At 40.4% G+C, this 27,590-nt stretch overlaps 2 protein-coding genes and 1 non-coding gene across 4 annotated transcripts; all 3 read right to left on the bottom strand.

Annotated features, from left to right (window-relative positions):
- Window positions 1-4,561: 4,561 nt before the first annotated feature.
- On the bottom strand, window positions 4,562-5,590 carry LOC18044505. 2 transcript variants are annotated; one of them, XM_024185944.1, is made up of 2 exons: window positions 5,103-5,590; window positions 4,562-4,731 (listed from the first exon to the last, which is right to left on the bottom strand). In XM_024185944.1, the coding sequence occupies exons 1-2, from the start codon at window positions 5,585-5,587 to the stop codon at window positions 4,581-4,583; spliced, it is 636 nt and encodes a 211-aa protein (XP_024041712.1). In that variant the 5' UTR covers window positions 5,588-5,590; the 3' UTR covers window positions 4,562-4,580. The 2 variants fall into 2 exon arrangements, with proteins under 2 accessions (XP_024041712.1, XP_024041713.1); XM_024185945.1 differs by having other exon boundaries at window positions 4,562-4,735; window positions 5,107-5,590.
- Window positions 5,591-12,526: 6,936 nt separating this feature from the next.
- LOC112099390 lies at window positions 12,527-12,665 on the bottom strand. Its single transcript, XR_002906194.1, has one exon. It is a non-coding gene; the product is annotated as a small nucleolar RNA Z247 (small nucleolar RNA).
- Window positions 12,666-21,087: 8,422 nt separating this feature from the next.
- Window positions 21,088-23,200, bottom strand: LOC112098913. The gene is made up of 2 exons (XM_024185598.1): window positions 22,363-23,200; window positions 21,088-22,250 (listed from the first exon to the last, which is right to left on the bottom strand). Exons 1-2 carry the CDS (start codon window positions 23,198-23,200, stop codon window positions 21,088-21,090), a joined length of 2,001 nt encoding a protein of 666 aa, XP_024041366.1.
- Between the last annotated feature and the right edge of the window lie 4,390 nt (window positions 23,201-27,590).

Here is a 27,590-nt window from a genome sequence, read left to right as displayed (position 1 = left end):
GGATTAATGTAAATTAATTTGTTTATAGAAGTTGGATGGTATTAATTTATTTATAAATAATAAGTAGCAAGATTATTGCAAGGGTACTGGAAATACTACTTCTTTTAAAATTGTTATTTATTAATTAAATTTTTCAATAGGTAAATTAATTGATATCAAGAACATTGTAACAATGATATTATTGCAAAAGTAAAGAAAAAGTAAGGGACAAATATAATATATTTAAGAGTAGTGATGTTTTGAGATATTTTTTAAAATGTAGGAGCTGAACGGGCACTTAAATTAAAATATAGGGATTAAAAGAATATTATCTATGATGGGCACGCAAAAAAGGAACTTCATAAAAATTTGTTGGAGGACAAAATGACACTAAAATCGCACACGTTAATTACCAAAAAATCAAAGGTGTAATGTCAATATATGAGATGATTTCTACTGAATGTATTAAGTAATCCATATTAATCACTGAATATATATAATCACTAAATAAATTAAAAAGTAGCCTCTAGGTTGGTTAATGAATAATGCTGGCTAACATTATTTGTCTTTAAGTTCATTTCGTGATCTAAAATGAGGGAATCAAGCAACTAAGGCCATGTTTGCTTGAGGGTACGGAAGTGGGGAGAGGAAAAGAATTTGATTTCTTTTCTACTTTTCACTGTTTGGTTAGACCAAGTTTAATGGAATTGAAGAATTTGTATTCCTTATCAATGATTAAAGATTTCAAATTTCTCATCTATTAAAACACAAATTCCAATATTATCCTCAAAACAAAATTAATTTTAAATAAATTAAAGTGTAAATAATTTATATTTATTTTTTAAATTAATAGGATAAACTTATTTGAAAAAAATAAAGTAGTAAAGTGAATCGCCGGAGAGTCATCGGAGACTCGCCGGAAACACGTTTTACCATAAAAAATGTACCAATGGAATCCTCATGAGCCGATCTACAACTATATGGAGTTAGAAATGTTAATAAACGTTGTTATTTACTTCAAGTCTTGTTTAAATGTTTGAGAAAATTTTTACTCTCATATTTCCTACTATATAGTGTATTTTTTGCAAAATTAACATTTTCAATGAGTAAATCATCAATTTCTTATCATTATTATGTATTTAACGCGATAAAAAAATGACAGTCAACTGCAGTCAACGGCACCGGTCAACGGTGGTGAGCGTCGGTCAACGTAGCTGCTGTCCATGACTTGATGCTGTAATTTAAAAAAAAGAAATCTCTATTTATAGATTAAATTAATTCATAGTTTAATTATTTTTATTTATTAACAATATTAACATTAAAGATAGTGGGCATATTTGTCTAAATAAAAAATATGTAATTTTTTTTCTTTCAAATTTAATGTAAAATAAAACAATAAAAATTAATTTTACACTCTGCTCCTCTCATCATCTTTCCACGCCTCTACTTTTTTCTTCTCCCCTTTTTTAAAACCAAACACCACCCAAGTAGTCTCTCACATAATGAGAGAGAGAAAACCACACATAGATGCATGCGCTTGATCTTTTCCTTTTTGTTTTTCCCTTTTCATGCTTTTTCCTTCCGTTTTCCTTTTCCCGAACTAGATAATTACATGCTTGAAAAGTCTTCTTGGTTATGTTGCTTTAAAGTCCTCTGTCTTTGTGGGATTGTGCAAATTATCTATAGTAAATAATAAAAAGGTAACAAGAAACGGCTAGAAGTGAAGAAACAAAAATAATTACTTTTAAAGAAACACATGAAAATAAGTGTAATATATATATATAACCGCAGCTAGCGATACAATTATATATCAGCCAACCAAGACTGTGATAATGGGAGAAACAAGAGTGATGATTGTGGTGAATTCCATAGAGCAAATAACAATATGCAAACTAAGTACGTTCTTAGAAGTTTCTTCTTCAACAACATTCTGAAAGGTACATTATTAATAAGAATATATCACAATTTTCTTTTGTTCGTTGTCATTTGTATTCAACAACATGCTTCTTGGTAAGTTGTGAACTATTTTACCATAACTCGTTAATGCACATTATTGACTATTTTTATCACTTTTTTGTGTGTCTATAATAATAAGAAAGCCTAAAAAATAATAATAACAAAAAGGGCACTGATTTCAAATAATAAGTCATTCTTTATATAAAATTCAATTTAAAAGTTTAGGATTTGTTAATTTGAATATATTAATTACAAGACAAAGACTTATCAAATTAGGTTTCCGATTTTATAATACTATTTTGTATTCAGTAAAATTAAATTAAATAATAGATAAATGTTATGACCCTAAACTACTCAAAAATTAATTTTAATAGAGTTTGCTTAGTATTTAATATCTATATAATTCAACCGAATTATCAAATATTAATTTGTAATAGCGAATCAATAATCGAAGTATCTACATAATTTTTTGTTATTAATTAAGTATTAATTATTTGATTGTTAATAAAAATAAGTAGAAAATGTAATTTAATTTTTTAACTAATAATTGTAAAATAAAAAATAAAAAAGATTTAATATTTCACTTAATAGAAAAATAACTTTTACCATGCTAAGTTGCTGACAATCAGGTAAAAGTGTTATTTGATTGTTGTTTGGAAAACATACAAGGTTATATGAAATAGAAGCTTCCGATTTGATTCTAAATTGTAAAGTATTGGCAAGCAAAAGACTAGAGAACTTGCAATGGAAGTTGTCGTGGCTCGGAAGCTGTATTGTAGGGCCGATATTGAATGCGTGGCACTGGGGTGGGGCGCATCGCATGTCCCTCAAAATTCATCTTCGCAATCACATTTTACTATATTAAATACAAATTTTTTTTCCCCCCTAAAATCCTTCGAAATTCTTTATATCATTACTGCATGGATACGACTATACAAAACATAAAATAACACGCTACGTGCACATGTCTACGTCCCACCCGGCAACCTGCACCATCATATCACTACGTAATTAGACAAATAAATCCCACGCAACGCAATAATAAGTAATATTAAATCATCAACCATAATCCTCTTTTCTTATCGTCCACCAGTACCATGGCCTCTCTTTTGTTGGTGCATAGAAGTGGTACCCTTGTTCTCTAGATTGCTTAATGAACTGGAATGAACATATAACCGCATTAACTAGTCCAGAACATTTTTCAATACTTGTTTAGTGTTTATATTTGGAGTTAAGTGGTTATTTAGTTTTAGTCTCTATATTTTAAAAAAATGCTTCATTACACCCTTATTATTCATTATTATACATCATAACCCTTACTTCTTCTTTGTTTTTACATAATATCCTTACGACAATGCTCTTGGAGATATTAATGAAAAGAAAAAAATATTAACTTATGAAATTGCCTTAAAAGTAAAATAAAAGTTAGTATAAACTTTTTTGTTATTATTTTTCTTTTAGGATTAATTTTGTAAATTAATTTGTTTATAACTTAATAATTAGTAAGATTGTTGTAAGGGTATTAAAAATTGCTTGAAGATGTCTGGTATTGATTTATTTATAAATAATAATTAGCAAGATTATTGCAAGGGCACTCGAAATACTACTTCTTTTAAAATTGATATTTATTGATTAGTTTACTAATAAATAATTAACTTTTACAATAAGTAAATTAATTAATATCAAGAATATTGCAGTAAAGGTATTATTGTAAAACTAAAGAAAAAATAAGGGAAAAAATATAATATAATTCAAGAGTAAGGATGTTTTGAGATATTTTTTAAAATGTAAGAACTGAATGGACACTTAAACTAAATTATAAGGATTAAAAGGACATTTATCCAGGATGGGCGCGCAAAGAAGGAATCTTACAAGAAGGTGTTGTAGGACCAAGTGACACTAAAATCGTACACGATACTTACCAAAAAATCAAATGTACAATGTGGATATATGAGATGATTTCTGCTGAATGTATTAAGTAATCCATATTAATCATTTGAAGATATATATATGTATGTATGAACAAAGAAGTAATATTTGAGATCTTATCACTAAGTAAATTAAAAAGTAGCCTCTAGGTTGATGATTAATGGAGAATGCCAACTAGCGTTATTTGTCTATAAGTTCATGTCATTTCCTGAAATGAGGGAATAAAGCTTACTTAACATGCGGGGTCTCCCACAAGAATTAGAGAGAGGACCGCACATGCATGCGTGCGCTCGATCTTTTTTTTTTTGTTTTTCCCTTTTAATGCTTTTTCCTTCCGTTTTCCTTTTCCCCGACTAGGCAACTACATGCTTTGAAAAGTCTTCTTGATCAACATTAACTTACGTCGTTATGTTGCTTTGAAGTCTTCTGTCTTTGTGGTATTGTGCAAATTATCTATAGTGAAAAATAAAAAGGTAACAAGAAAACAGCTAGAAGTGAAGAAACAAAGTTTTCTAGCCAGTAAATAATTTCATTAGTTACTTTTAAAGGAACACATGAAAATAAGTTTGCACAAATTTAGGTATCCAACTATCAAAAATAAAATTGAAAAAGCGCACACCTTTCACTGAGTTCATGTATTAAAAAAAAATAAAGCAAACCATTTAGTTCATTTAATTTTTAATATAAATAACAGCAGCTAGCGATGCAATTATATATCAGCCAACCAAGACAGTGACGATGAGAGAAACAAGAGTGATGATTATGTGATCGCCGATGAAGATACTAACGAGTGTTTCAAACAACTTCTTTGCCATCTGGAGCTTCTTGTTGCCTTTGGTCCATTTCTTTGTTTTCAACTGTTTTTTAATAGTGAAGAAATTGTAAAATTGATAAAGTGTTGCTGTTTGGCAACGGAGAAAATAGAGGAAAATTTCTTATTTCATTAATGAACTGTTATTTTGTACATAATAACAATCTGGAATATGTAGCTATTTATACATGTTTTTCATACTCTAACTGATTGCTCACTAACTAATTATTAAAACGAAATCTAACTCTGCTAACACATAACCAAATACAGAGTGTGCATTGTGAAGTTAGTTAGGCTGTTAACTGCTGCTGACTTGGATCTTTTGACGTGGCACTAATGACAGCTGGTAACTTGACATTCTTGATACAAGGCTTAACACCATGCTGATTCTTCTTCTTTACTTCTGCATAATGAGCTATCTTCACAGATAGGCTGCTGAACATTCTTGGGAACCAAACAATCATTACCAGAATCTGCTTTTTCCCATTTCTCTAGCAACATATGAGTGCTGCAATATGCATGGCAATTGTATGTCTTGCAAGCGGACACATAAGACCACCCTGAATTTCCTGTTACACTTCCTTTGAGCCTTTTCTTGTTGCACCAAAGGCACTTTCCCGATAACTCCTTATCCGAAAGCTCGAGTTCAGCATCAAGAATTTGTAACTTGATTGGAAGATTGAAACAACATGGATGCAAATCACACCCATTCTTTTCGCAGTGATACACAAATCCTGGTGTGGGTTTCACGCAGGCCTCACAGTATTTATAGCCATCTCTGGAGCCGCTGTACTTTGGAAGTTGAGTGAAGAATTGGAAAGTGGAGTCTTTGAAGTGGTCATGGTGCTTGTGGCTTGTAGTGAACATGCAGTCTGTGTGAAGATTAAAGTTGCAAAGCTCACATCTGTACATTAACCCAAACCCTTTGGTTCTGCAGCCGTTACATTCGAAAAGTGTTTTGTAATTTTTCAGATGGAGCTCATGATCAGGCCTGTGGCTTTCATGGACTGCCCTGCTTGGTAAAGTTTGACCTGTTCAAATTAAGATCCGGTTCAATAGTAATTAAGATATGTCACTATCGTCAAAGTTGAGCTACGCCACGTAGGACGGAGTAGTCCTGTTGCCCTGATCATTGGGTATGATCTCCCCCTTGTCATGCTGCCAAACAGCAACGCAGGAGTACGTCGTCCCCAGATCAATTCCGATAGCAACTCCAGCTTTTCCGGCCATAATAAAATAAATGGAAATGAAAATTTATACGCAAAATGTAGAAAAAGAAAACCGTTTGTATAGAGCAAACTAAGTGACTATATGTGTGCTGTGGGAGTGAGCTACGGACTGATATATACATACACACATACATATATATATGTTTATATATATATATATATATATATATGTATATATGTTTTTTTTTCTTTAAAAGAAAATTGTAGACCATAACGCGTTCATCGGATGATTCGTGCCATGTTCGTGTTGCTTCGGGGAGAAGCCTCACACTCTTACTTCTCAGTGGCCCGCTATGGCCTGAGTGGAGCTTCTGTATTTTGGAACAATAAAATTAAGACATATGTCCCAATTTTTATAATTTTATTTCTTTTAATTAGAGAGATTATTTACTGGATGTTACAGGAGCAGTATTGCTCCAAAAACTTTTCCCTTCTTGCTTGCATGTATCTTTAGAGAATGGAATATCGTGGCCAAGAAATGAAGAAGACGTACGAGCCTTCGCATCTGGAAATGACAATATTGTCCTTCGTTGTCTTCGAGATCCCAAACCTTCGCATCTAGCATCCCCTAACTCCTAGGCCCTAGCCCAACGTCTCCATGTGGCTTCTTTCCCTTCCTTTTTTATTGGGCTCGCCATTTCGTGTACTTTGATGCTCCAGCCTCATTGATACCCAGGTTTCGGGCTATAATGAACTTTGATTGATGTACCTCAATCTCTGCACTTACCAGAAATATTTTCCAATGACATTTTGGTCCTTCAATTAATCAAATTTATGTAATCAGTCCTACCAGTTTTTTTTATATAATTGTTTTTATTTTTCTGTTATAGAAAATTTCTAAAAATGATAAATAAATTTTAAGTACAGTCACATAAATAACTTTTAAGGTAACTTTAAATTTATAAACTCTATTACACTTCTTAAATAGTTATCTTGCTATTTTATGATAATATAAACTTTTATACTTACGGATGAAAATAATTTGAAACGCTAGTAGCTAATTATATATAAAGCAGTAACTTTTAAGTTTTTATTCTCTTATTTTTTTTTACTTGTCAATCTTCATGGAATTTTGAAAGGTTTAAATTCAAAATTTCTTAAGGATTCATGTTTTTTTTTCCGCTTACATTCTGGTTTCTATGATTGAAAAGTCTTTTTTAAAATAAGATTTTGATGAGCATGTCCGAGTGGTCATCAAATAGCTTTCTTAGATTAGGCACTTGAGTTCAAATCTTAAGAAAAACAAGAATTAATTTAATAATTATATTTGATAGTTGTTTCTTTAATTGATTTTAGATGATGGGGTGTATGGATAAGGATAAATCGATTGTAAGGGTAAATTAGGATTAATTATATAAGATTGATCGAGGATGAATTTTTTTTGAATAATAAGACATTACCATTAGAATCCTTTTGATATATTTATAATCGAGATCTATTGAGACTAACCTAGATTTATTCTATTAAAATGAATTTGGAGGAATATATTTATCTACGAACTAATTTGTGGAAGAAATATATATTCCACTCAATGATTGCCACCATTTAAATTATATTAATTAAACCTAGAGCTAATGAGATAAATTAAGATAAATCGAGGGACCACATTGTTTTCTTATTCCCGCCTCTTCCTCCCCAATTCTCATATTCTCTATTCACTTACGTATTACTTGGAGGGTTGGAGTGGCTATATATGTTTGGCAAGGTCAATCTGCAGATGCGTCCGTGTCATGGTTTAATTCCGTATATTTACATTTTTATATATTGGTATGTAATGTTGTTAAAGCAGGTATATTAGAAGAAAGAGCAGAAATTAATGGCAAGGTTTAGTGATTATGTACTGTGTGTACTGATTTCCGAGGCATTCATGAGAGATATCACTAATTAAGTTTGTCTCTGCCAATGATAAAATGTTAGTTAGAAAAAGATAAAACATGTTAGCATTGCTTTGTGACAGTGGATTAGAAATTTAATTGGAGTCACAATTCTACATGATTGTTTGTTTTTATGTCTGAGCATTAAATACGTTTCAGCTTCAGCTATTAAGAATTGAATATGTTTTAGTTTCAGCTATTCTGTTACTTTAAATGTAAGTTTAGGAGTAATGTGAGATAACTAAACTGTCAAAGCCGAGCTGTTAAGGTGTTTGGTTACACCTTGTAATTGGACTTTGGTAGCTCAACAACTTAAAAGCTAAGGTTTTTACTTTACAACTATGACTTTTACTCCACAACAGCTACAGCTTAAAAGTTACAGCACCTCACTCACAAACACATCCTAAATTCCTGAGTTTTTTAGCTAAATTAATTCCAAAAGTTTGATAATTCGTTGTGGATTATTGAATTTCATTAGAGTAAGCCGAAATATAAAGAAACAAATTATTTTTACCATTTTAATTATATGAATAGTTTTAAAATGAGAATTATAAAATAAGTAATTGAATTGTACTTATTTATATGACTAATTTAGTGACTTGTTAATGGCGGAGGTAGAGTAAATAGTTGTTTACATCACCTCAGATAAATTTTTGAGAGATTTTTTGGAATATACAGCATTGCTCTTTCAGTACACAACGTATTGAACTTTTTAGATAGAAGGATTATAGACTAAAATAACGAAATAGAGAGGAAATGATTCTTTATTATTATTAAAGGAGTAGTACAATTTACAAGGCTGTAGTACCTGCAATTATAGTGCAATTTATGATTTTGCAATGAATATAAACAGGAAACAATTAAGTTAACTAAGGAAACTAAAATCTTCTACAATTGCAAGGTAAAGCAGGTTGTCTTTCCTTTACAAACTGCTGAGACCATTGGCTTTGTTGTGCTGGAAAATCTTCCCAATTAATTTCTGAATTACTGAGGTAGGATTTGTATCTTGGAGGATCTTCAAAATCTTTTACATTCCCCCTCATGCGATAGGTTTTGGAAAGAACTTGGAGCTTACAACGAGGGAAATTAAATTTGTCGATTGAGAGGGGTTTGGTAAGTATATCAGCAACGTGATCTGAACTCAGGACATACCGAATTTCAAGCTGACCATTACTTACTTTGTCACAGATGTAGTGAACATCAATCTCAATGTCCTTAGTGCGAGAATGGAACTCTGGTTTTCTGTAAGAGAGGTAGCACTGTTGTTGTTGCACCAGAGCATCGGAGGGTGATATAAGGGGACATTTAATTCTCGGAGGAGAGAAGTGAGCCAAGAAATTTCAGCATTATGATGGGCAAGTGCCGGTATTTAGATTCGGGATTAGATCGAGCAACAACATGCTGCTTCCTAGAGCTCCAAGATACTAGATTACCTCCAAGATAGACATCATATCCCCAACGGATCTCCTATCATCCAAGTCACAGCCTTAATATGCATCATTGTAAGCCATAAGGTCCAATTTATCTTAAGATTGTTGGAATAATAGACCATGGTTGAGAGTGCCTCGAAGATATTGAATGATTCGCTTACAAGCTTAATAATGACGACAACGAGGTGTGGCTATAAATTGATTTAGTTTGTTGACATCAATGGCCAATTCAAGCTGTGTTGAGGTGGCATATTGTAATGTACCAACTATACTCCGATAAAGAGTAGCATCAGGAAAGACCTCGCCTTTATGCTTAGTGAGTTTGTAATATGTGCTGAATGAAGTGAAACATTATTTTTAGTTATCCATATTAACCCTGCGCAGTAAGTCTTGTAGATATTTGGTCTGACTTAAGTGTAAGGTAGATGCTGTCCTAGTGACTTATATTCCCAAGAAGTAGTGCAAGTCACCAAGATTTTTAAGAGAGAATTGTTTGTGCAGAGTAGAAACAAGGTCCCAAGGAGCTGTCGATTATGGCCAGTAAGAATAATGTCGTCCACATAAACAAAAGGATAAGAACAATGCCAGCTGGGTCATTTCGAAAAAACAAAGATGAATCAAATTTGGAGCTGTTAAAGCCCCATTGAGCTAGAGTTGATTTAAGTTTCTTGAATTAAGCTCGAGCGACTTGTTTTAAGCTATATAGTGCCTTCCATAATTTGCAGACATGATCAGGTTTGGATGGATCCACAAAGCCCTCTGGTCGTGCCATGAAAACATCTTCTTTGAGGTCCCCATTCAAGAATGTTATATTGACATCGACTTGTCGGAGGCACCAATTGAAATGACTAGCTAAACTAAGGATGATTCGAATGGTTGCAGGTTTGACGACGGGGCTGAAAGACTGAGAATAATCTATGCCAGGAGCCTGATGGAAGTCCTTTACTACAAGTCTTGCTTTAAGCCTGGAAATGGAACCATTTGGATGTTGTTTAACCTTAAATATCCATTTGTTACCAATAAGTTTGAGGTGGGTTGGGAGGGCACTAGAGTCCATGTGTAATTGTTAATGAGACCCTGATATTCGGTTTCCATTGCCGGTTTCCAATAAGAGTTTACTAAATTAGCTTTGGTGTAATAAGGAATATTAGTGGATAGGGTGGTGGCGTTGGTATGGTATAACTTAGGTTTGAAAATGCCATTTTTGGATTTTGTGGTCATATGGTGTCTCGGCTGTGGTGCTAAAAAGGGATCCGTGTGTTGGGAATTTGTTTGATCCTCTGTTGGTTGAAAGTTATTTGTAGGTGGTGCATCCTGTGGTTGGGCAGTAATTTGAGGGTTTGGTAAGGAAGAGAAAGGTACAGATAGAGTGTGTTCTGCAGGTTGATTAAGGTGGCCAGAGGTTGGAAAGTTGCTGTAGTCGTGTCCGAGGAAAAGTTTATATCAACTACTTGCTGCCAAATGTGTGCTTGTTAGTGGTGACACTTGTGGACTTAAAGATACATTTGGGACTTTGAATTGTGAGTGAGAGCTGAAGGGAAAGACAATTTCATTAAACTTCATATGACTGGCTAAATAGACTTTGCCTGATGGGTGTGGACACATATATCCTTTATGTTGAGGACTGTAACCTATGAAAGTATGGAAATCAAACTTGTGATGGTTATAAGGTCTAAGGTAAGGATAGCAAGCACATCTAAAAGTCTTTAAAAAGCTATAATCTAGCTTGGTTTGAAATAACTTTTCAAAGGATGAGATGTTGTTAAGAGTAGAAGTTGGCATTCTGTTAATAAGGTGACTAGCTGAAAAGAATGCTTCCCACTAAAAATTTATCGGCATGCTGCTTTGTGTTATCAGAGTGAGGCCAGTCTCAATGAGATGTCTGTGTGTTCTTTCCACAATGTCATTTTGATTATGGGTATAGGGGCAAGAGTATCATATTTCTATTCCATTTTGTTTTAAAAAAATTTGCAAGTATCTTAAATTCCCCTCCTATATCAGATTGTAGGGCCTTTATTTTTCTTTCTAATTTCTTTTTTATCATTTCTTTAAAAAAGATGAATGTTTAAAGGTGTCTGATTTGGAGACCAGAGGGTAAATCCAAGTATATCTAGACCAATCATCCACAAAGGAGACATAATATCTATGGCCATGTTTGGAGGGTACTGGTGAAGCTCCCCATAAATCAGTGTGAATAACTTCAAGTGGTTTTGTTGTTTTAGTTTCAGTGGTGCGAAAATGAAATCTATGAGATTTTCCATACTGACGTGCTTGAAAAAATGATGGAAGAGTAGCTGAACTTTTATTAATATGAGAATAAATATTACAATTTGATAGTATTATTTTGAGGACTTTTTCAATATTATGACCAAGTCTTCTGTGAAGTAGATCTAATGAATTTTTTGTCCTCTGCAAGGCTACTGTATTGTAATTTTTATTCTCTAAGCTTTTATGGACTCTCGATTCTAAACTGGAAATTGATAACATAAACCCTGGTTTGAGCCACAAATTATTAATGGTGACTCTAGACTGAGGATGTCTGACTGATTTTGGTGGATTTTATAGTTGATATAAACCTCCCTTAGGCATTCCTTGCAGCAGAATATTCCCCGTCCTCTTGTCCTAAATGAGACAGCAAAATTTAGTGAATTCAACAGTAATGTCATTATTGTCAAGTAGTTTGGAAATGCTAATCAGGTTCTTGGTGATATGAGATACTAGCAAAACATTTTCAATTTAACATGCTGCTGATTAGATATAGTAGACATATTGATTTAGCAAATATGTGTAATGGTGAGGGTTTGTCTACTACCTACGGCTAATCTTTCATTACCTCGATATTCTGACTTCTGGGTGAGGTTGTTTTATGTCATTTGTGATATGGTTGGTGGCGCCACTATCCAGGTACCAGGCAGCATCTCCAATAGTTTCAGGTTCAATCACATATGCCCCAGATCCCTGATTCGATGGCTGGTTCTGGTGGTGTCCATAATTTCTTCCCTAATTATTGGTATGTGAGGGCACATATTCTTTGTCAAACTTGTGATAACACACAGCAACATCATGACCATTCTTGACATATACTTGGCAGGAGAGTTTGGGGATTTCCTTTATCACTATTGTTGTAGCCTTTGCCATCGTTGTTTCTACCTCTGCCTCTTGCCCCTCGATAGCGACCTCTGATTTGGTTGGCCCAGTTGTTGTTGAAGTTTCTTCCAATATTTTGTTGGTTTCTTTTGTTGTTGTTCTGAGCAGAATTGGCTGACGGATTATTAGGGCCAGTGATGTTGCTTGCCACCAGGAGTTGGTCAAATCTACTCTCATGTGTCAGCAGCATAGAGAATACTTCCTGCAGGGTCAAGGTTTTAATCCTAGCAATTAAATTAACGACAATAGCATCATAATCATTGCCTACTCCCGCAAGGATTTGAGTCATCGATTCTTCATCAATGAGGGAACCTCCTGCAGACCTGAGATTATCGCCAATGGTTTTCATCTTATTGAAATATTCTACAATGGTCTTGTCTTGTTTTTTTGTTGTTATGGAACTAGATGTGAAGTTGCAAGGCTTTTGCTCATGATTGCGAGCAAAAAATTCTTTCAAGTGATTTCCATAAATTTTTAGAGGTTTCACAGTTCAAAACGGATGTTAAGATTCTTTGGTGATTGTTGAGAGTAGCCAACTGAGCAACAATTGATCTTTTCTCCACCAAGCTGAGAATTCAAGATTATCTTTGGTGATGATGTTTTCTTCATCATCTGTCTCGACCAAGGTGTGATTTGGACAGGGTTTATTTCTAATAAGGAATCCTTCAAGGTCATTGGCACGCGCACTAGGGAGTACTTGAGATCTCCATAGGAGATAACTGTTGTTGTCAAGTTTGGTAGGGGTGGTAAAGGTCAAGGTTGCATTGTTTGGATTGAGTGGGTTGGTTGTGTTTGTTGAGGCATTGTTGCTGGCTGACGTCTGCGGCCATTTCTGCTCTGATACCAACTAAAATAATGAAATAGAGAGCAACCGATTCTTTATTATTATTAAAGGAGCAGTACAATTTACAAGGCTATAGTGCCTGCAATTTATAGTGCAATTTATGATTCTGCAATGAACATAAATAGGAAATAATCAAGTTAACTAAGGAAACTAAAATCTTCTAGAATTGTAAGGTAAGGTAGGCTGTCTTTTCTTCACAAAGTGCTGAGACCATTGACTTTGTTGTGCAGGCAAATCTTCCAAATTAATTACTGGATTACTGAGGAAGGATATGTGTCTTGGAGGATCTTCAGAATCCTTTACACATAGTACAACTTACGGAAAGATTAAAAAATAAAAACCTGAAGTTTGTTTCAATAATCATGCCACATAATTAATTGTTTTGTGTACAGCAACATTGTTGGATCTTGGAGTATAAATGATATTTTGTCTTGAATTTATGAAATTATCTGGAAAATTTCCTTCATGTTGCTCTCTTTCCCCAAAATCAACTAAGCTATCTTTATATCTCTGTCGAGCCTAAAAATTGAATTGCACAAAACAATAAGTTTAATCCATTGCTGATTGTTGAGTGCATGAAGAACACCAGGTCGGCCATGCAACTAGTTCCATCCCAGAACGGATTGCTTCATCTCTTATATACGAGCAGAGCATGTGGGCAAGCATGAGCCGATCAGAGGAGAGAACAACCAGGGAAACATACCGACCAGAAATATATGCCGAGCCAATACTCATCCCCAGGAAAGCGGGAACACGATCCCACAAAACCGCGGTAGTTGCGTTTCTCCCAGAACGGTTGAAGGACACGCGAGATCCACGTTTGCCCACAATCTAACAGTTAGAGTCCCATGAGGGGCTACCACCACCCGAAAAAGGAGGAATCAGGGGCAAACGGAAAACGTGGGACAAAGGGCGGCTATAAAAGAGAAAAAGGGAGAGAGGGGAAACGCTGCCAAATTGCAACCAGGCCATTTCCTTACAAATTTCCTGAAATCATATTACACTGTTTTCCCGTAAACACCTTGTGCTAACTTAGGCATCGGAGGGTTTACGCCGGCAAAACCACCGGCGTCTCTGATCCGTTTTTGGTGAACGCAGGTCTAGCGAGGGAAAAGAAGGTGATTCCAGCCTGAGTGGTTCGAGCAACAGTCAATAACGTAAACGTTGGTGAAAGAATCTGGTCGGTCTAAGGACGAGCAGATTTCAGCATCAACATTTTGGCGCCGTCTGTGGGGAGCTGGATAAAAAGCTACCACCGAATTAGGAAGTACCGGAGAAACAGCGAACGGTTAAACATGGATGTGACGAGGAAGGACGCTCTGAGGGAGGATAACGAAGCTGGGGAGACAATCACTCTTCGGGAAATTGCAAATGAAGCCCGAGAGAGGATGACGCAAGATAGACTGGAGCGGATGGAGAAACAAATGGAGACTCTTGCGGCCGTATTGTTTGAGCTGAGGGACGAGCGGAGAAGAGATTGCGAAACCCCCGTGGGAAGAGATGGAGTTGGAGCAGAACCCAGCCTCCGGGGGCGTAGAGTCGGGGAAATCCCCCCGTACGGAGACCAACCTAACGGGGTGCATCCCCACCGAAGTACTGGTCGGGTCCCAGGGGAACACGTTGATGAAGGGAGAGACCAACCTCGCCCCGGACGGACACTGGAAATAAATGGCCGAGGGGCCAGTGTTGATGAAGGAGAGCTCAGACAGCGATTCCAGAACGCCGAGCAGGAGCGAGACCAGATAGCTGCACGTGATCCTGATCGTGCTGTAGAATTGGAGGGGGAGGTGCGCAGATTGGCGCAGGTGATAGAGGAGATGCAGGGCAAGAGAAAGCCCCCGAGCTGGAGGATAATGCTAGATGAAGAATCTCCGTTGTCAACGGAGATCATGAGTACCATAATCCCAAAGGATTTCCGCTTCCCCGACCTCAAATACTCCGGGCGAAGTGACCCGTTGGTACACATTGAGCGTTTCAACGACATGACGGGTGTGCAGGGGCTGACACCAGCTCAGAGATGTAGGGTGCTCCCGTTGACCCTAGAGGGACGAGCCCGAGAATGGTACCGCAAGCTGCCCCGAGGAGGAATAAAGGGGTATGAGCAGATATGCCAGGAGTTGGCCGAGCAGTTTCGGGGGGCAGTGGCCCCAGAGGATGACATGATGGAATTGATGGGGATGAGACAGGAGGAGCACGAGTCCCTACGAGATTTTATAAAGCGATACCACCGAGCCGTACTTGATTTGTGAGCTTTCAATCACCCGCAGGCGTTGAAGGGTTTAAAGGAGGGTGTGAGGATAGGCCGGCTATGGTATAACCTGAGAAGCCCCCTGGTGCAGAATTATTCAGCAGGATATGAGCAGGCAAAGAGAGATATCGAAATAGAGGAAGAAAAATCGGCAAAGATAAAGAGTGAACAGCTGGAGGAGCTAAGACGAAAGGAAAGGAGAACTCCCAATGGGAGCAGGTCGGGAAAGCGAGCTGGGGAACCCTCAGAAAGGGGCGGAACATCAGCTAGATCCCGCCCTTACCCCATAGCTACAAGATCACAACAGTTCCAGCACAATCGGGCTCAGCCTCCACGTCTCCCATTCCCAGATCGGCAGCGAGAATTCCGGCAGATAGCTGCCGACCCCTATCATAACACTCCCAGAGCATCACACGCAACCAATCCCAGGGCCAGACGACCAGATCAGTTAGCAACTATGCCAGCCCGAGATGACGTTCATGATAGCCGAGCCGTTCAGCTGGTAGACCAGAGCTTGACATATAGACAACACACTCCACTAAAGATCTCCATGGAGGAATTGTATGAGAGGATTGAGGGACGAGGCCTGCTATACCCCCTGGCCCCAATAACAAAACCAACTCACCGACGGGATAAGAGCAGATTCTGCAAGTTCCACGACACTCACGGTCACACTATCAACCAATGCCGTGACCTGAAGACTCAGGTGGAGGATTTAGTGAGGAACCGATACTTGGACGAGTATGTAGATGGAATATCCCCTGCCACGGAATCACAGTACACACGGGATGAAGGAGTTGAGAGGAGTTTAGAACGTGAGCAGTCGACCGTCCGTGTGATAGCAGGAGGGCCAACATTGGCCGGAGATTCGAACAGGGCGCGGAAGAACTATGGAAGATACGCCCTGACTAGCAAAGAAGTGCTTTTCAATTTGCCAGCAGCCAAGAGGGCAAAAGTACGGCAAGTTCCTATTATGTGGACAGAGAATGACGAAGAGGGCATTTTGTACCCTCACGAGGATGCACTGGTAATTAAAGCGTTGGTGGCCAGTACAGAATTACGGCGAATACTGGTAGATACGGGCAGCTCAGTAGACATTCTGTTTAAGTCGGCCTTAGATGATATGGGGATTTCAGACTTAAAGCTGGAGCGAACGAATACATCCTTGAAGGGATTTGGAGGGGGACGGTTAACTCCCATGGGGGTCATTGAACTCCCGATTACTGTGGGGACAAAGCCATTTGAAAGAACGATGATGCTGGACTTTGTAGTGGTAGAGGAAAGAAGTCCTTATCAGATGATATTGGGGAGACCATTCATGAGGATAAGCCAATGCGTAATATCCACGCATTATCTGGCGCTGAAGTACCGAATAAATGGAGTTGTGGGTGTAGTGAAGGGCGACCAGAGAATGGCCAGGAGCTGTTATGCTACAGCGGCCAAGGAAACGCTGCAGGTGACCTCTCTGGATAATCGAGGGGATTCAAAAAATGGCCGCCAGGAACCTGTTGAGAAGCTGAAGGAAGTTGTTGTAAGCAGGAGCGACCCTAGCAAAGTGGTTAAGGTCGGATCAGAATTAGGCGAAGCAATAAAAGGCGAGCTGGTGAAGTGTCTACAGTCCCATGCGGACATATTTGCCTGGTCTCATGAGGATATGCCAGGTATTGACCGCGGGATAGCTTGTCACAAGCTGGCGGTCAAAAGAGGGGCAAAGCCGGTGAGGCAGAAAAGGAGGTGCTTCAACCACGAAAGGTACGAGGCCATAAATGCCGAGGTGGAAAAGCTACTGAAAGCAGGATTTATAAGGGAAGCTAAGTACCCGGAGTGGATTTCCAATGTGGTACTGGTAAAGAAGGTCAATGGGAAGTGGAGAATGTGTGTAGACTTCACGGACCTCAATAAGGCATGCCCGAAGGACAGCTTCCCCCTGCCGAAAATAGATCAGCTGGTGGACTCAACCGCGGGTCATAGTCTGCTCAGTTTCATGGATGCCTTCTCCGGATACAACCAGATACCCATGAACGAGCAAGATGAGGAAAGCACCACCTTTATAACTAACATGGGTTTATTTTGTTACAGGGTGATGCCCTTTGGCCTGAAAAATGCAGGAGCTACCTATCAAAGGTTGGTGAACAAGGTCTTCAAACCATTGATCGGTCGCACTATGGAAGTATATGTGGACGATATGATCACCAAGTCAAGAGAACCAAGGGATCATGTGAAGCACTTGGAAGAGACTTTCGAATTGCTGAGGAGGTACAAAATGAAGCTGAACCCGGAGAAATGTGCATTTGGGGTCAGCTCGGGCAAATTCTTGGGATACCTGGTGAGCCATCGAGGTATTGAGGCCAACCTGGAGAAGATACGGGCGGTGATAGAAATGAGGTCTCCACGAACAGTTAAGGAGGTGCAGAGCCTTACGGGGAAGCTGGCAGCATTGAACCGATTCATTTCACGAGCCACTGATAAGTGCCACCCTTTCTTCCAAATCATAAAGAAAGGAAAGAAGATGGAATGGACACCAGAATGCGAGGAGGCATTTGGACAGTTGAAGGAATACCTAGCCCGCGCCCCGTTACTATCAACTCCGAGAGAGGGTGACCAGCTGCTTTTGTACTTAGCAATCTCCAAGCGGGCTACCAGCTCGGTCTTAGTGAGGGAGGAAGAAGGGAAGCAACACCCGGTATACTACACGAGCAAGGCCCTGGTGGACGCAGAAACCCGATATCCACCAATGGAGAAGTGGGCGTTGGCTCTGATAACAGCAGCACGTAAACTCCGACCATACTTCCAAGCCCACCAGATCGTTGTAATGACCGACCAGCCACTTCGGCAAGTACTCCAAAAACCAGATGCGTCTGGTCGGTTAGTAAAATGGTCCGTGGAGCTGAGCGAATTTGACCTGTCCTATAGGCCCCGAGGAGCAACCAAGGCCCAAGCCCTGGTAGATTTTATGGTGGATTGTGTTGAGCCGGGGGAAGAGGTCCAAGAGGAACAACCGGAGGAGCAAGAGGATTCAAAGGGGACATGGCTGGTAATGGTTGACGGGTCATGTAGTGAGCAAGGGTCCGGAGCAGGAGTGGTAATACGGAGCCCAGAGGGAACCGAGATAACATATGCGGTGAAGTTCGAATTTCAACTCACAAACAACCAAGCTGAGTATGAAGCCTTTATCACCGGGCTCGGACTTGCACACGCTCTCAGAGCAGAAAGAGTTGAAATTCGAGCAGATTCCCAATTGGTGTGTAATCAGCTCAATGATCAGTTTCAAGCGAGGGGAGAAAAGATGGGCCTTTATTTGAAGAAGGCGAAGCAGATGGTTAGGCTTTTCCAAGCAGTGGAGGTAAAGCAGATATCCCGGAATGAAAATTTCCGAGCAGATATGCTGGCTAGGATGGCAGCCATTGCAGACCCAAAATTACCGAAATCGGTTCCATTAGAGGTAAGGACCTCACCAAGTATTGAGGAAGAAGCAGAGGTGATGAGAGTAAGTATTGGAGAGTCCTGGATGGACCCGATTCGGGCATATGTCCGCGATGGAGTTTTACCAGAGGACAAAAGGCAAGCAAGGAAATTAAAATGCCGAGCAGCAAGGTATACGCTACTGGATGGAGTGCTGTACCGCCGAGGGTTCACCTTGCCCCTTTTGAGATGTTTGGATGATGAGGAGGCGGATTATGTGCTGAGAGAGATTCATGAGGGAATATGCGGCAATCACTCGGGAGCAAGAACTTTAGCCTTCAAGGCACTCCGGCAAGGATACTTCTGGCCAACCATACACCAGGACGCCAAAAGGATGGCAAAGAATTGTAAAACATGCCAAAGCTTCTCCGAGGTTCCTGCACAACCCCCGGAAAAGCTGACGGCGATGACATCCCCATGGCCTTTCGCCCAATGGGGAATCGATTTGATTGGTCCATTGCCTAAGGGACGAGGAGCGGCGACATATGCAATTGTGGCAATAGATTACTTCACCAAATGGGTGGAAGTAGGAGTCCTCAGCCAAATCACAGAGAGGAAGACAACAGATTTCATTTGGAAAAATATCATCTGCAGATATGGGATCCCCTACGCCATCATCACAGACAATGGGAGGCAATTTGACAACGGCAACTTCAGGGAATTTTGCCGAAACCTGGGGGTGGACCTGAAGTTTTGCACCCCCGCACACCCCCAGGCAAACGGACAAGTGGAAGCGGCCAACAAGGTGATAAAGAAGCTCCTAAAGACTAGATTGGGAGAGAAGAAGGGAGCTTGGGTCGACGAGCTAGCAGGAGTACTGTGGGCCTACAGGACAACTCACAAAACCGCCATAGGAGAAACACCGTTCGCTTTAGCCTTTGGTCATGAGGCGGTAATCCCAGCAGAGATTGGAGTGGGAACACATCGGACGGAATATTTCATTGAGGAGCAAAATGACGAGCAGATTTGCTTAAGTCTGGACCTGCTGGAGGAGAGAAGGGAAGGAGCAGCACAGAAAGTGGCCCAGTGCCAGCAAAGGGTCATGCGTTATTACAACAAGAACGTACGCGTAAGGCAGTTCCGAGCAGGAGATTGGGTACTTAGGAGGGTGAACCAGAACACCAGAAATCCTAACCATGGCGCTCTTGGCCCAAAGTGGGAAGGTCCGTACAGGGTGATACGAGCCACTGGACCGGGAGCTTATAAGTTAGCGTACCAGGATGGACGAGACGTGAAAAGGTCGTGGAACGCCGAACACTTGAAGAAATATTTCCAGTAAGCAGAGTCCTCTACTGAATTCCCATTTTGATAAGTTATTTCTGTTAACCGCATGACGGCTTGATGCGCATGTAAATATTCAGTAGTTTTGTAATACACTCAAATTTGAAATAAAGATGAATTCAGCACGAAATCCCTTTGCTAACAAGCTCAACAAGAATTTTACTAAGGCCAGCGAGTGCCTATTTCTGTTCGGTCAGTGAAGACCAGCAGCTAATTTTCCTAAGGCCAGCGAGTGCCTATTTCTGTTCGGTCAGTGAAGACCAGCAGCTAATTTTCCTAAGGCCAGCGAGTGCCTATTTCTGTTCGGTCAGCGAAGACCAGCAGCTAATTTTCCTAAGGCCAGCGAGTGCCTATTTCTGTTCGGTCAGCGAAGACCAGCAGCTAATTTTCCTAAGGCCAGCGAGTGCCTATTTCTGTTCGGTCAGTGAAGACCAGCAGCTAATTTTACTAAGGCCAGCGAGTGCCTACTTCTATTCGGTCAGTGAAGACCAGCAGCTAATTTTACTAAGGCCAGCGAGTGCCTATTTCTGTTCGGTCAGTGAAGACCAGCAGCTAATTTTACTAAGGCAAGCGAGTGCCTACTTCTGCTCGGTCAACGAAGACCAGCAGCTAAAGCTTCGAAAATTCCACTAAGGCAACAAAGTGCCTGTTTCTGCTCGGTCAACGAAAGACCAGCAGCTAATTCTACGAGAAGTTTACTAAGGCAAGTAAATACCTACACCTACTCGGTCCACTAAGAAACCAGCAGGCAAGATCAGATAAGTCGTGCAATTATTTTGCAGAAGCAGTCTATGAGTAGACATTAAACAAGGGAGCCAATAAAGAACATCTAAAAATTTATTAATGTTCAGTTGGTTACAAAACTAATGAAAATCTAAAGTCTATACAAAAATAGACCTAAGGATTAGGAGGGACAGCGGCTTCAGCAGGTGAAGGATCTGTTGTCCCGGGAGGTGGGAGGTCAGTAATCTCGGGAGGAGGGGGCACGGACCCCTGTCCCACTTCAAAGACACGCAGCCCAGCTTCTCCCTCCTGCACCCCATCCGAAGGAGCATCCACCTGTTCCTGCTCACCTTGCTCCTTATCTGCTTGGTCGACCCCCGCCATATACCGCTGCACTCCGGCCTCCAGCTTGCTCATGTCCAGCTCGGGATATTCATCCTTAAGCACAGACATGATACACTTATAGGAGAAGGCAACCCCAGAATCATACTCGGCATCCAGCCGGTCGTCCACATCAGCGGATTTGCCTTTCTCCTCAGCCAGCTGCTCACCCAAGGATTTAATTTCCTCCTCAAGGGTGGCCCTCAGAGTATCCCTTTCAACTTGAGTAGCCTGAAGATCAGATCTCAGGTCACCCAACTCGCCCTCAAGCTGGGAGGAAGTGGACTCAGCAACTGCAACTTTCTCCTCTAGCTCCATATTCAGCTTGTTCAGCTCAGCCAGCTTCTCCTTGGAGCGATCAGCAGAGTCAGCCTTCTTCTTCAACTCCTGATTGTCGGCTTGAAGCTTCTTCTCATGACGCGCGGACCCGGTCTTGTAGCACGAGACCATTGTGGTCAGCCTGAAGGAAACTCTCTGAACAGAAGCAGCCAACTCGGAGAGGCTCATGCTCTCGATGTCCTTCACCATCTTGGGCCCAACCGATCTTTTATAGTCTTTCTGATATGGACTCAGGTAATCACCTTGATCCCGAGACGGGAGAGGAGAAGATCGGTCCCCAGACTGCAAGCTGACCTCAGGGCCCTTGTCGGAGGTTTTATCCCCACCACTCTTACGAGGTGGAGGAGGAGGCAGAGCAGGAATAGACGCCTTAGAAGGACCAACGCTAGGTTTCTTCGGAGGAGGAGGAGGGTTGCTAGAGCTGCTCGGAGCCCGACCACGCTTCCTGCTCATCGCGCTGAGGATCTTGTTATCCATTCCAGCGGCTAAATCCACTAGGCCCGAACCGACCAGGTTTGTTGGAGACAGGAGGTCTTGGCAGGTAGAAGCGTTCACCAGAGCAGTTTCCACCTGAAGCAAGGGTCGATCTTCAAGCCCCCCGATCAGACCCCACGACTCTGAAATAGCACAAAAGGTTAAAGAACCCAATAAGTAGCAATTTAATTAAGAATATAGGCAAAAATGAGCGACCTGGGGTGACAAAATGGGTGGGAAGATAAAGATCCCCACCAAGCGACCGAACTGCTGGGCACCATTTCCCTCCAGCAAAGAAGAATTTGTTCTTCCAATTTTTGCAAGAAGATGGAAACCCAGTGATCGGTTTCCTCTTTGCAGAACTGGACATAAAGTAGTACCAGCCCGCCTCCTTCGGGCTACTCCGCAGCTGATACAGATGTTTCACTTCAACAAGGGAAGGCTCCTCCAACCCGCACCTCTCCCACAACACAAACATTGCCGAGAGAACCCTCCACCCATTTGGGTGTAGCTGACCTGGGGCCAGGTGCATACCGCTCAGTATCTTAGCAAAATAAGGTTGGAGGGGCAGCCGAGCTCCTAGTTTGAAACTCTCCAAGTGCATCGTCACATACCCTTTCGGAGGCCGACTGGGGACATCCCCTTTTCCAGGAACTACAAGAAGAATCTCGTTGGGGATGTTGTAGAGATTCCTAAGTTTAAATAAATCGGTGGGGGTAGTGGCGCAAGCCAGGAAATCAATAGGGTAGGAATCAGCCTCCACCCTATGACTTAGGTGCCTTTTCTGAGCAGGTCGGCTCGGTCCGGAGCTGCTTCCCTCACCATCACCTACTCCTTCAGGGAACCCAACCCCACCAGAACTGTGATTCTCACCAGAGCCCGACGCAGGTCCACCTCTATTCCCTACAAGCTCTAATTCGGGGGAAGGAGAGATAACCAAAGGGCGTGGGTATTCAAGGGTACTCCTGCCATGGGAATGACCTACACTACTGGAGGGTCCTAAGTTATCAGTGGGTATTGGCACATCGAAGCCTGAGTCCCCTGACTCTTCATCACCCTCATCAACAATCAACTTCCTCTTCCGATTTGACATACCGGAATCCCAGAAAGGAAACAGAGAAAACTCGAGTATATGGACACAAAGAAGGCAACACAGAACCCAATCAACAAACAACCAGAGGAGAAGTTAAAAGGACTATACCTGGAATAGACTGACACTGATAGCGCCGCCGTGACACAGAAAACACCCGGCGAATGGATACTCCGGACGCTGGAAGTGTGAGCAAAGTACAGAGAGAATTTGGTTGACGGCGGAGAAACGAATAACAAAATGATGAAGACCCCAGTTTAGGGATTTAAAACGAAAAGGGGAAAAGGGAAGCATTTAAGTGATGGGATATGCCAACTCCCCCCCCCATATATCGAGGATGGATAGCCCGTCGTTTCAAATTTCAAATACGAAGAGTCTGGAGATGCCGCGTCACCAACCGTTACAAGGGGCCAGGTTAGATGTAAGCCCAGATATGCTATGTACAGGTCACTTAGGCCCATGCTCAGATCGGGGCCTCCTCAGTAGAAAAATAATACATCAGGTCAGGCCCGTCTCAGTAAAAAGAGGGTCAGATGAGAAGCTCCCTGGGCTGGTGTGATTTGACCATCAGTTTCTACTCTTAACTCATTTCACTCGCCAGACCAGAAACTGGGGGACTGGTGTTGAGTGCATGAAGAACACCAGGTCGGCCATGCAACTAGTTCCATCCCAGAACGGATTGCTTCATCTCTTATATACGAGCAGAGCATGTGGGCAAGCATGAGCCGATCAGAGGAGAGAACAACCAGGGAAACATACCGACCAGAAATATATGCCGAGCCAATACTCATCCCCAGGAAAGCGGGAACACGATCCCACAAAACCGCGGTAGTTGCGTTTCTCCCAGAACGGTTGAAGGACACGCGAGATCCACGTTTGCCCACAATCTAACAGTTAGAGTCCCATGAGGGGCTACCACCACCCGAAAAAGGAGGAATCAGGGGCAAACGGAAAACGTGGGACAAAGGGCGGCTATAAAAGAGAAAAAGGGAGAGAGGGGAAACGCTGCCAAATTGCAACCAGAGGGGAAACGCTGCCAAATTGCAACCAGGCCATTTCCTTACAAATTTCCTGAAATCATATTACATTGTTTTCCCGTAAACACCTTGTGCTAACTTAGGCATCGGAGGGTTTACGCCGGCAAAACCACCGGCGTCTCTGATCCGTTTTTGGTGAACGCAGGTCTAGCGAGGGAAAAGAAGGTGATTCCAGCCTGAGTGGTTCGAGCAACAGTCAATAACGTAAACGTTGGTGAAAGAATCTGGTCGGTCTAAGGACGAGCAGATTTCAGCATCAACACTCGTACTGGCGCAAACTGTGGTTCTATTTCGTTGATAGATGTATTGACACATGCTATTATTGGCTTTTCAAATATGTTTGTGCTTACTAGCACATACGGTTCGCCCGTGTATAACTTATCGTGCTGTATTATGTATCCGTTGGCTTTTCTCCAAACAGCTATGTATCCATGTTTGTGTTTGTTCAAATTCTCAATTTGACTTTACAATGAAGCTAAGTAGTATCTGTCTTGCCAGCTCTGACTTCTCGGCCTCTGTACTGCTCTTTCTTGAGGTATTATCTTCGCCTTGGATACTGGACATTTTGTCAAGTTTATCATCTTCTGCCTCACTTGTGTCATTTGAAGAGTTCGACTCATTTGAAACATTTGAATCTGCATATCCAGGATTTATTTGCCAACCTCTCATTGGCACAAACTCAGGTGCATGCGGGTTCATGATTCTTGAAGGCCCCAACAGGTTTCTTTCCATAATGGAAGAGTGGTATTTTGGAAATCCATGTTTCATCATGTAAGAATAATTATTTCTATAATAGAGAGGCGACCTTGGCCCACAAGGAACTCTAGCATCAGCCGAAGGTACAGCAGGTTCAGCAAGCATACCTTGACTAGTTCGCGCATCATAAATATCTGCTACAGAGTTCAGCAGATGAGTCATGGAGACAGCTCCTGGGTTGAATGGTTCAGCTGCAGCAGAAAGCTTACTCCCATTTGTTTCCATGGGCTTTTCCTCATTAGAAGAAGAAGGAACTTCCTCGGTATCTGCAGCAGTAGTTTCAGATTGAGTTACACTTCCATGAGTTTCTTGAGAACGACCATCAACTGGCACATCTTCAACTGGAGAGAAATGGTTATTCAACTCCGCCTTTGATGTCTCAGGAGGATTACTGCACATCTGCGTTTCAGTTTTTTATTCAATTTCTTCATCAGGTTTCTCTGGTAATGGCTTTAGAACCGTACCTGGTGGTGCCACAGCTACTTCTTTGTAAGACAGCGACTTGGAAGCCATGGCAGTAAGGTTTGGTGGACTTGCATAAACTTTGGAGACGGAAGCTTTTGCCTGCAGTTTAATTGAATCCTTCATGCCTGTTAACTCAGTGGTGGTGGTCCTTGAAGCTTTTTCCCGTGCTGGAGATAAAATTTCCCGTCTATTGCCCTTTTCTCTAAGATTTGAATGTTCACAACCATTGACATTTAGCTTTGTAAGAAAAGGTCGCCTCCGGCTGAGCTTCCGAACAGCAGCATTTCCTGACCTACCTTTTGGATTGGCTTCTTGCCACCCCTCATCTGAATTTGTTTCATAGACAAACTCACCTGAAATTGCCGGTCCATATCTAGTAATATTATCATTCTCTTCTGGCTCTTCAGGTTGAACACTGTCTTCCATTACTTCCTCAGTCTTGCTTTCCACTATAGTCATACTTTTTTTCAATCCATCATGGGGCATGAATCTTTTCCCTAATCTGCATTACCTGAAAAAAATAAATAAACAAAAATAAACAAAAGCTTTTTAACTTGTATGCATATAAAATGTCAAAAATTGAGCACATAGAAATATTTCATTTTAAGTTACAATCATCTTGTAATTTTACAGTAGCAAAATTTATTACAACAAATCCGGACATAACATGAGGCAGAATTCAGTGGAACATAAATGGGAATTTGATATGCACATGCCTGAAATGTTGAAAAAAACACTCAGTGAGAAATTATGCTAATATATATTATGTTAAACTAATGAAATTCTTCGGCCTTTTGAATCATGGAATTTTCAAAAAAAATAATCAAAGCGAAATACTTTATTAGTGTCTTAAATTGTCAACCATGTAATACTTCAAATTAGCACACAATAATCCTGTCTATCTAATGTGTAGTATTATTTGGTTCTCTAAGGCCTACAAGATGGGGGAAAAAAAAAGGGAAAAACTCCAACTGCCAAATCGAAAAATGTTTTTCTAGAATCAATAATAACAACCATTAAATAAGAGTAGAATGGAAGAACTCCATCTCCTAGCCAAAATGATAGATCTGTCATATCCATCCATTGCACTTCAAATTAATGGTTTCTTCTCACTCTGTTCAAGGTTACAGGGGAAAACAAAAACTATCACTCGTTCTGCTCATCATCACTGAATTTCTAAAGAACTAGCTGCTTGACCAAGCAACCCTCCATCATTGGCTACTAACTATCAGCTGGCCCAATCTATGGCCATCAATAGATCAGAACCTTCTAAAGTTTCAATCATGTCTGCGATCTGTATAAGCATGTTAGATAAGTGTGATTCTATGCCAGAAATGGATGTTTATAATTGGTGCCTTCAGAGTTCACTCAGAAAAGTAGAACTATTATCCTGCAATAGTTAGTTGCATTTTGCATGGACAACAAGTTTATTCGTGTAATCAGCAAATCCAAAACTATATGCAGCCAGCAGAGTGTACCCTAAAATACCAAATCCTAACTACAATTAGTTTAAGAATCCATTCAGATGACATCACAAGGAAAAAGGAACAGAGAACAGCAGCATGCTTAATGCTTCATTTCACATAGCTTTTCAAATAGATCTTATTTGAGTAGAGTTTTGCTAGTAAAGATTTTATAAGTAAAGTTTTTACCCAAAAAATTTGTGTTGTTTGGTTGTCAATAAGGGCTTTTATTAAAAATTATAAAATTACTTTAATAAGCAAATTTTTTAAAGTTATGTTTTGAAAAGAATAAAATAAGATTGTCAAATAAGTAGAGAATATTTTAAATATTTTAATATTAAAAAAAAACTTTTTAACCTCTACTCTCAAAAGCACAAAATTTGAGGTTTTGGTAGTAGAGGCAAAATAGCTTATTTCATTTTCAAGAGCTCTACTAAAAAAACAATTAAACAACAACAAAATTTTTGATAAGAGCTTATAGGATTAAATAAAAATTTATGACCATTAGATAAGTCATACCAAACAGGCACTAAGTATGTACTACCTTTGCACGTCGTTGTTTCCTATGTGCTTCGCTTCTTTTAGAATCTTGACCAGGACTTATGTAATCCAGGAGATCTGATACGTTGCAAAAAGCGATCATTATAGATCTCGGTGCCACAAGAAATAATC

Source organism: Citrus clementina, unplaced genomic scaffold (assembly GCF_000493195.1).
Source record: "Citrus clementina cultivar Clemenules unplaced genomic scaffold, Citrus_clementina_v1.0 scaffold_4, whole genome shotgun sequence".
Lineage (NCBI taxonomy): Eukaryota > Viridiplantae > Streptophyta > Magnoliopsida > Sapindales > Rutaceae > Citrus > Citrus x clementina.
Note: the sequence above shows the minus strand (reverse complement) of the source record. Positions and strands in the feature narration are given on the sequence as shown.

Excerpts from the sequence above, each read along its gene's own strand:
- LOC112098913 (XM_024185598.1), bottom strand. The coding sequence starts at position 23,200 with ATGTCAAATCGGAAGAGGAAGTTGATTGTTGATGAGGGTGATGAAGAG. Across the intron at positions 22,251-22,362 it reads CCCAGCAGTTCGGTCGCTTG|AGTCGTGGGGTCTGATCGGG; the intron begins GTGGGGATCTTT and ends GTGCTATTTCAG.
- LOC18044505 (XM_024185944.1), bottom strand. The coding sequence starts at position 5,587 with ATGTACAGATGTGAGCTTTGCAACTTTAATCTTCACACAGACTGCATG. Across the intron at positions 4,732-5,102 it reads AAGAATGTTCAGCAGCCTAT|TAAAAAACAGTTGAAAACAA; the intron begins CTGTGAAGATAG and ends TTTCTTCACTAT.